Source organism: Triturus cristatus, chromosome 5_2 (genome assembly GCF_964204655.1).
Source record: "Triturus cristatus chromosome 5_2, aTriCri1.1, whole genome shotgun sequence".
Lineage (NCBI taxonomy): Eukaryota > Metazoa > Chordata > Amphibia > Caudata > Salamandridae > Triturus > Triturus cristatus.
Window position 1 is genome coordinate 981,537,541 of NC_140588.1, and position 9,870 is coordinate 981,547,410.

A 9,870-nucleotide genomic window follows, 5' to 3' on the forward strand; every position below is an offset into this window, starting at 1 on the left:
TCTAATGCATGGAGGTAAATGTAAGAGACCCACTGGCGTCTCTTACAGGACCATAATTAGTACGAGACTGCTCCCACATATAGAGTGACCCTCTCGGTCATTACGGACACCATTTCCAGTCTTGGACTTTTGTGTGGTTGCCCAATCCATTCTGGGTCTGAAGTCTTGCTATGCTTCAATTCAACTAATCGTACTAACACACCAGAAATCATTGATTTGTAGGTGAAAAGTTCAAGACTAGAGACAGTTTCAATAATGGCCTGAAGTGAAGTGATCACTTATCTTAAATCTCATTAAAAAACTGTCCTCCTATAGTCAAATTTCCAACAACATAACATTTGAAGTCAATTTTAAAATCTCAGCATAACGCATTGATTACATTGATCTCTACAAGTGGATGATTGTGTTTCATGGTTTCACACACAATATCTCATGCTGTTTTGACCTGACTCTGACTCCTGATAAAGGTATTTGTCTTAGGAGATTCTACCACCAGAAGTGTTCATTCTGACTTATCTCATCACCACCATAGTACCTAATGCTTCTCCCACCCATGCCACCCTCAATAAATAAAGGCCAGTGATCAGTAACATGCCTACTTTGTCCTGTTTCGCAGCCTCTCTAAACTTTTGTGCGATATTTGCAAACAATTCAGTGATTTTTGTCTTGAGCATAAAAGCACTAAACGCCAGAGGCCTGGTTAATAGAAGGATATCTCTATAAATGTAGTGTCCGACTGAGACATCTTCTTTTGGTTTTAGGAAAAGAAGCCGCTTTGCACATTGTAGTCACCGAATACAATTTTCCCTAAAATGTCCCACAAGGTGTTTTTTAAAGAGTAGTTTGACTTTTTTTTTTAATAACTTTATTTTTGTGATTTGTACCAGATACTGTTTATATTTCCCACATAGAATATTATTTTTTTCTATAATTTTATCTTTCTTACTACTACAGCATAATAGTGTACATTTGTTAGTACAGAACAATACGCGTTGTGTACCCACTCTGTGGGAAGAGTAAGTATACACCCTTATTGAGGGGGCAGTTCAGAAGCCAAAGGTTGAATCGTGCCCATGCAGGGTTTGTGGGGGTGAGCTTCACAGCAGAGCATTGATACATTACACATAGTTTAACTTCTAAAGTGAATAGAAGTTCCAATTAATATGGATTTCCTTTTAATTAGCTGCAATGGCATCATTCATACAGGTACCGATAACATAACAGAACCCCTTCATGAACAGCTAAATATTAGATTCGAATAATTGAGAACACACCCGTGGGGGCTGGAAATAGCTATTAATTGCCTGATTTTGAGCTGGTTGGTAATGGAAAGAAATTCAGTTTCCAGAGCTTAAACTAAATTGCTTAAATTTACTACACCAAAGTCATAATATGTAGAAGGGAATGTATTGTTTTTTTAAGGTTTTTGTTGAGGACTGCACATCACCAAGGAAGCCTCAGAGGACTTAGGTTTACAATCAACAAGAGTAGGCTAGCAGCTGAACTAAACCAGGAGATGGCATTAAATAGTACAGCCTTAGAAATGGGCAAAAGTCAGAAGCTAACCAGAAAAAAGGGAGGGGGGTTGGTTTTTGGGCATCTAACCAGGCTTAGAAGGGTCAGCCAAATTCAGTCTGTCAGTCCCAGCTCATTCACCTGGTGAGTGGCATGCCAGAGATGAGCACATTTGCAGTACCTCTTGTAAGTCCTCCATTACCTCAGTATGTTCTGTGATCCAAGTGGTCACTGATCATCTCTCAAGCTCTGGGAGCTGTACAGGCCATAAAAAGGCGACAGGGGTGATTTGACTGGGTTCTGGCGCTCCTCAATAATCCCACAATGTTCCAACTTGTGCTTATAAGTACTGCAGTGCTATAAAAGGTAGGGAGATTCACCCAACTCCCTGAAATCTTACCATCAGAGATCACAAAAACAAAATGACATTTCAGCCTCAAGCACACGCTACAGTAACTGTCTCATTACATACATTTATATTTAATAATACAATTATTATTTCATGTGGTCTTTTTTATTTCAGGGCCTGCTGGCCAGCACATGCTTTGCCCGGATGGGGTGTGCCCCACGACTTCCTCAGGGCTGTGTGTTCTATGAAGTCTACATGGTGAGTTCAATGAAAATTTGCCTAGCCTTGGTGCTGGTAAATTTCAATTCTATTAAGGACACAAAGGCGAGGATTATGCCTTCTTCCTACGCTTTAATTTTTACAGCAGCAACTTTTAGTATCACAATAAACTACATTTCCCATGAACACTCTGGAAATCAAAAGAGAGTCTCAACGGGAGTCCTTCCTTTATGTCCGCACTCCAACCAGCCATCATAGTCCCTCTACGCTGTCTCCTCTTCCTCTTTCTTCGCGCGAGGAATGTCCTGACGGATTTCAAGCATCCTGTTTGGAACCATCATTTCCTGAAAAAAAGGCAGTGTCAGAGACTGAAACAGAAACCACTGAAGCATAACACAAGCCAAATTTCAATTGTGAAACAACATGAACAACTCAAGACTGCATCTACACAGACCCATGAATGGTTTACTTACAGCAATACAGGGAGGGTCCACATCTTCAGAAGTCATTGGGTGGGATAATCCTCGCCTCCGTGTCCTTAATAGAATTGAAACTTACCAGCACCAAGGCTAGGCAAATTTTCATTCAATGGCGGGACCGGAGGCTTCGGATTATGCCAGTTCAAAGATTGTCGACAACCAGCCTTGCCACATCCAGCCCCTGCTTGAAGTAAAACCTCTTAAAGGTGGAATCCGAGGACCAATCGGACGCACGCATCAGATCCTCCAACCGTGCTCCCAAGGCAAAAGCTTTAGAGGCCATCGCACCTCTCGCTGAGTGAGCGCCAAACTGTTTAGTATCGATCCCCGCCTCCTGCATTACCCAACGCACCCATCTGGGGAAGGTCGGGGATGAAACTGCTCTGTAGGGCTTGCGTAGCGCGATGAGCAGTTGCCTCTCGCCCGGAGGGCGAGTTTCGCCAGTGATCTCTTCATAAGCACAGAGGCACTGCACAACACACAGCCGAGGGGAGTCTGGAAAAGCCGGGTATGAAATGACCCTAGTGTTGCTCTTAGTTCTTCTATTCACCGTGAAATTCACCCCCTCCGGGGAAAACACTCTAGCAGAAATGTCTAAGGCTCTTACGTCAGAGACGCGCCTGCATGACACTAGACACAACAGCATTGCCAACTTGGCTGTCAGCTCCTTGCGAGATAAAAACCTATTTGGTTGCCAAGAAAGGAAAAGGTTCAAAACCCGGTTCATGTCCCAAAGGAAGGAATACCGTGGCTCTGGGGAAAGCGAGCCTACAAACCAAAGGGTGCTCGCCTATAGGGGAACCTTGCACCACAATGTGGCTGGCCAAGATTGCCGAACGGAAGGTATTGAATGGACCGATATGCCAAGCCATCCTCCGCCAAACCCGCCAAAAAATTGAGGACATGGACTACATCTACCCCCATGGGATCGACACTCCGTCGCAGACACCAATGACGCCATCTGTGCCAGGCTGATCGATATCTCTTGGTCGTGCTGTCTGCCCACGCCTTGACGAGCAAGTCCTCAGCCTTTCCCAAAGGGCCTGGGAGTGTTCAGCGACACCGGAGATCCTCCAGGCCATCAACTTCAACGTTCCTTCTTCCACTAGACGATGTGGAACGAGGTCGGGATTGTGAGGAAAGTGAGGGAGTTGGATTGGAGAATCCCAAGAAAGTTCCAGTAGAACCGGATACCAGACATGAAACCTTCACCAGGGCGTGATCAACACCACCTCCGCCTACTGGTGGCGAAGCAACGCTGACACTCGTTTGATCATGGAAAACGGAGGGAAGGCATAACCCTGCTCCCTCTGCTAGTCCTGGAGGAAAGCATCCGTCGCCTCGGCCAGAGGATCTGGCCGCCAACTGAAGAATCTCGGTAACTGATGATCTAGTCTGGACGCAAAGAGGTCCACCGAGAATGGACCCCACCTCTCCGACAGACTGGAGAAAACCTGAGGGTCCAGTTTCCAGACGCTGGCGTCCAGCAGGTGACGGGAGTGCCAATCGGCCACCTCGTTCTCCCGTCACGGAAATCTGGTTGTCCAGGCAGAAGTGTCAGAAGTCCTTGGCGAGGTTTGCCAACATCTTGGACCTGGTCCCTCCCAGGTGGTTGATGTAGCCGACTGCGGAGACGTTGTCCATCCTGAGAAGGACACACAACTGCACCCGATCCTTTGTCTAGCACTGCACCGCAAACGACCCCGCCAGCAACTCCAAGCAGTTGATGTGCAAAGACTGCTCGTGAGTGGACCAGGCTCCACCGCTGGAAAATTCCCCGCACCTGGCCCCCCACCCAGAGCGACTGGCATCAGACTCGATAACAATATCTGGAGCGGATCCAAAAATCGCACGACCGTTCCAGGCCTCTATGTGCGGAAGCCACTACTTCATTTCGTCCCGCACCTCGACCGACAGGGGAATCAACTGGGAGTATGTCAAGCCCTGTCTGAGATGGTACGCCTTCAGGCGCTGCATGGCTCGATAATGCAGAGGCCCGGAAAAAATGGCCTTAGTCAAGGAAGCAAGAAGCCCAACAAGACGCGCCAACTGGCGTAAAGAGGTCTGCGACTTCTGACGTAGCTCGTGCCTGATCTTTGCAATCTTGCTGCTGGGAAGACTCAGAGTGGAAGACACGAAGTCGATATTGAAAACTAAAAAGGTCGCGCATTAAACGGCGGCCAACAGGGACTTTGCTTCGTTGATGACAAAGACCAAACCCTGAAGGAGGTTGACCGCAGGCAGTAGCTGAGTAGACAGCCTCCTGGGACATTGGTCTAGGAACAACATGTCGTCCAAGTAGACGATCATCCGCACACCCCGTGTCCTCAGGTACTCCACTACCAGTCTGAGAACCTTCGTGAAGCACCACGCAGCGGAGGATAGTTCGAAAGGGAGTGTGGTGAACTCAAAAACCTGACCTTCCCACCTGAACTGCAGAAAACGGCGATGAGAGGGGGAAGATGGGCACCGTGAGGTATGCATCTTTCAAGTCTAGCCGGACCATCCAATCGAAAGGTCTCAACACATCCCTGAGGAGGTGAATGCCCTCCATCTTAAAGTGACGGTAAACCAGCCACTTGTTGAAATTCTTCAAATTGATAACCGGGCGCCGACCGCCATCGACTTTGTCGACCAAAAAGAGATTGCTGATAAACCCATTTGGATGCTCCTAATGAGAGGTAGATCGCCTGTTTTTTTGAGGAGGGTGGAAACCTCTTTGCGCACCAGATCTGCATCGCACTGCGAAAAAGAAATGGGGCGCGGATGATATAGCTGACGGGGACGGCCATGAAACTCCATCTGGAAGCCCTGGATCGTCTGCAGCACCCAAGCGTCCCTTGTAAGGGAAACCCATTCTGGGTGGAATTGCGCTAAGAGCCCCCCATTTGCAAGCTCGCTGATAGCAGCACACTCACCTCTTCCAGCACCTTGTTGCTGGCCTCTTTGACCTCTGCGTCCACAGAACTTCTGCCCTCTGGTGGGATAGGTTTGCCAACATCTTGGACCTGGTTCCTCCCAGGTGGTTGATGTAGCCGACTGCGGGGAAGTTGTCCATCCTGAGAAGGACACACAACTGCACCTGTTCCTTTGTCTAGCACTGCACCGCAAACGACCCCGCCAGCAACTCCAAGCAGTTGATGTGCAAAGACTGCTCGTGAGTGGACCAGGCTCCACCGCTGGAAAATTCCCCGCAACCGGAGCGACTGGCATCAGACTCGATAACAATATCTGAAGCGGATCCAAAAATCGCACGACCGTTCCAGGCCTCCATGTGCGGAAGCCACCACTTCATTTCGTCCCGCACCTCGACCGACAGGGGAATCAACTGGGAGTATGTCAAGCCCTGTCTGAGATGGTACGCCTTCAGGCGCTGCATGGCTCGATAATGCAGAGGCCCGGAAAAAATGGCCTTAATCAAGGAAGCAAGAAGCCCAACAAGACGCGCCAACTGGCGTAAAGAGGTCTGCGACTTCTGACGTAGCTCGTGCCTGATCTTTGCCATCTTCCTGCTGGGAAGACTCAGAGTGGAAGACACGGAGTCGATATTGAAACCTAAAAAGGTCGCGCATTAAACGGGGACCAACAGGGACTTTGCTTCGTTGATGACGAAGCCCAAACCCTGAAGGAGGTTGACCGCGGGCAGTAGCTGAGTAGACAGCCTCCTGGGACATTGGACCAGGAACAACATTTCGTCCAAGTAGACGATCATCCGCACACCCCGTGTCCTCAGGTACTCCACTACCGGTCTGAGAACCTTCGTGAAGCACCACGCAGCGGAGGATAGTCCGAAAGGGAATGTGGTGAACTCAAAAACCTGACCTACCCACCTGAACTGCAGAAAACGGCAATGAGAGGGGGAGATGGGCACCGTGAGGTATGCATCTTTCAAGTCTAGCCGGACCATCCAATCGAAGGGTCTCAACACATCCCTGAGGAGGTGAATGCCCTCCATCTTAAAGTGCCGGTAAACCAGCCACTTGCTGAAATTCTTCAAATTGATAACCAGGCGCCGACCGCCATCGACTTTGTCGACCAAAAAGAGATTGATAAACCCATTTGGATGCTCCTAATGAGCGGTAGATCGCCCCTTTTTTGAGGAGGGTGGAAACCTCTTTGCGCACCAGATCTGCATCGCACTGCGAAAAAGAAATGGGGCGCGGATGATATAGCTGACGGGGACGGCCATGAAACTCCATCTGGAAGCCCTGGATCGTCTGCAGCACCCAAGCGTCCCTTGTAAGGGAAACCCATTCTGGGAGGAATTGCGCTAAGAGCCCCCCACTCGCAAGCTCGCTGATAGCAGCACACTCACCTCTTCCGGCACCTTGTTGCTGGCCTCTTTGACCTCTGCGTCCACAGAACTTCTGCCCTCTGGTGGGATAGGAGTTATTGAAGCGGGCGTTGTCCTGATACTGCCTGCGACCGGAGCCTTGCCCCCAATCAGAGCTACCAAAGTGGCCGGACGAGCGGCCCCTGCCACGTCCGGCCCTGTCGAAAACCCGAGGGTAAACACCTTCCGAATATTGGACTGCGCCCTGTCAAGAGAGGTGAAAGTAGCGACGAACTTCCCCAACTCTTTGACGAACGGGTCACCAAAGAGGCCCCCCTGGGCCACTGTGCCAACCTCCGAGGAGGCTAGGTCGCCCAACTTGGGGTCCATCTTGATCAGGAGGGACCTCCGCCTCTCTGTGGAGAGCGCACAATTCGCATTGCCAATGAACACGATTGCACGCTGCGCCCAATTGGAGAGCTCCTCCGGGGAGATGAGGGCACCTGACACCGTAGCCTCCTCAGCCATGTCCAGAATCTTAGTGACAGGCCCTAGGGCATCCAGCAGTTTGTCCTGGCAGGTGCGCGAGGATCGGTCAATACCCTTCTTAGGGTCCCTAACAAACTTCACCAGGAAGGTTGCCATCTTGGGTTCTATTTCCGGGGTCAAGACTACCTTCCCCTCCAAACTGGGCCGGGGACACTCTGCCCAAAGGCAGCTACGAGCGTCCTTATCTAGGGGCTTACGCAATCGGCTCACCACATACTTGGCTACTTTGTCCCCAGGGACCCAGTCCGAAGACCTAGGGTGGACGATATCGTCCAGATCCAACATGTCCGAAGACCCGGTTGGGGCTGGTGTAGAAGCAGGGATCCACGATCTAGAGGAGCCTGCTTCCTCATCCATGTCAGGGGAGTCCCCAGTGTCAAAGGGCTCGGGAGATGCAGTACGCGGAGTGGCAGCGGTGCCATCTGAAGGGGGCAGCGCGTCAGGTTGAGGGGGCGCCTGCGCCAAAAACGCTCTTTTAAAGCGCGCGAAAGCATCTACATCAACCCCCTGGGTGTGAGGTTTCTTGCTAGGGGGAGAAGAGGGTGGAGGAACAGGGGCGGGTACAGGAGTAGCTGGGATACGAGCCACCAACTTCACGCAATCATCTTCTAGTGGCACCGACAGTCGCTGCTCAAGGGGCCCCATGGCTTGGTCCACAACCCTGTAAATAGAGTCATCCACTGCCTGGTAAAAGTCATCGCCCCAGGGGAGGTAGTTTAGGGCGTCCTCCTGGTACAGGTCCTGCTCCTCCTGCATATTCAGGTAAGTTAAGCTCCGCAGGTACTGAAAGGAGCGTCAGGCAGCGTTGTGCAGTAGCACTAAATTAAAGCCCTGAACAGGCACGAGATTTTGGAGCTGGGAAGTAGCCCAGGCCAATGTGGGTGGACAAAGGCGCACAATAGACAGGCAGAGCCCTTTGGACACACCAGCCCTTCCTGTCACAGGGCAAGCCACCCGGGACTGTGTCCCACAGCAGCAGAGCACTCGGTGCGAATTGCGACCCCTCAGGGTGTTCAAGAGAATATACTGACTCACAGCAGGCGTTTAGGTAAAAGGAGGACAATACAGACCCTAACCGGGCATCAACACTGGGTAGCTAGGGGCAGGTAACAATCTGAGGGCAGAGCTCGACCCAAACTCCATTGCGAGGAATTTGAAACTCGCACTACCCACAGAGAGCACACTATGCCCCCTGGCGGTGGAAGGACCACACCGCACCAACACTGGGCAACGTCGTGTCAGGCACGCTAAAGCGTCCCGCGATCCACAGGGAATCTGTGGGAAAAAGAAACCCCCAAGCGCCACAAAAGAAACATGCTATTAGCACACAGCAACCCCCAAACACCAGGAGAAGTAGAAAAAACGACTTAACTTGCTGCTGAGCAGCGAAGAAAGTGGGAGAGGAGACAGCATAGAGGGATTATGATGGCTGGTTGGATTGCGGATAGAGAGGAAGGACTCCCGTTGAGACTCTCTTTTGATTTCCCGAGTGTTGATGGGAAATGTAGTTTATTATGATACTTAAAGTTGCTGCTGTAAAAAATAAAGCGAAGGAAGAAGGCATAATCCGAAGCCTCCACTCCTGCCATAGAATCCGTGATCCCTGCTGCAATTCCGTTCCGGATAAAATCAATAACAACCTTCACAAGCGTCTCCACTATCTTCAATCTATGCTCTCATTTTATAAGTCACAAGTCCGTAAAGTCCAATAACTGTGAGGTGTTCCGTTGACCCAGAGAAACCCTCCCTGAATCGGGCTGTATCTCCCTCTCTGTATATCCCTCTGCTTCGTGTGAGCGAATGCGCTCTGCATCACGGCGTCCATGTCATTCCAACCTGACTGCGTAAGAGTGAACATTGGCAGCTGCTGGTCACTGCTGGCCATGTCAGAAGAGAGCTATCAGGGCAACAGTGTGCCAGTGAGAGCCCATATTATTGTCCTGGGACAAATACTTGGGCAGTCGGTATGACTTGGAGGATTATCATAAGCTTTACTCACATAATAAGCATTCCATGCAGACCTTCATTGGGAGACATCTGCTCAGGTCTGTGCATTTAAATAACTTGAGCATGAACACTCAGCTTCAAACTAGATGCAGTTTGGTTACCATAGGACTGTTGGGTTGCCTGTTGATGCTTCTTCCGCTGTTCTGCTGTGCACCCTTCCTTCTGTTTCCTCTGCATGTGGGAGAATACAGGAAACAGCACCTGAAAGCGTTTCCGGTGACCTCTCCTTGGTCCGACAGCCAAGGTACACAATGACCAAGCAAAAACCATGTCTACAATATTGGCCACAGATCTTTTTTTGCAGCACTTATAAAAGGGCAGAATTCAGCTTGTATGTTAAGAAAATGGCGTCCCCAGAGTTCATTAGGATGTGCATGGTTTCAGAGCAATTCTCAAAATAAACCTGGAACGTTAACAATTCATGTAGAGACTGCAGTAACGTTTGTTGGAGTAGCAATGATTATTTCACCAACGAGAAA

At 49.9% G+C, this 9,870-nt stretch overlaps 1 protein-coding gene across 1 annotated transcript; it reads right to left on the bottom strand.

Moving 5' to 3' along the window:
* Window positions 1–1,236: 1,236 nt before the first annotated feature.
* On the bottom strand, window positions 1,237–8,822 carry LOC146829526 (uncharacterized). The gene is made up of 2 exons (XM_085608220.1): window positions 6,878–8,822; window positions 1,237–2,427 (listed from the first exon to the last, which is right to left on the bottom strand). The coding sequence occupies exons 1-2, from the start codon at window positions 8,138–8,140 to the stop codon at window positions 2,347–2,349; spliced, it is 1,344 nt and encodes a 447-aa protein (XP_085464346.1). The 5' UTR covers window positions 8,141–8,822; the 3' UTR covers window positions 1,237–2,346.
* Window positions 8,823–9,870: the final 1,048 nt, after the last annotated feature.

Bases quoted from the DNA above. Each gene is read 5' to 3' on its own strand.
- LOC146829526 (XM_085608220.1), bottom strand. From the start codon at position 8,140: ATGCAGGAGGAGCAGGACCTGTACCAGGAGGACGCCCTAAACTACCTC. The intron at 2,428-6,877 runs GTGAGTGTGCTG...CCTTTTTTTCAG, and splicing joins GCAACAAGGTGCCGGAAGAG to GAAATGATGGTTCCAAACAG.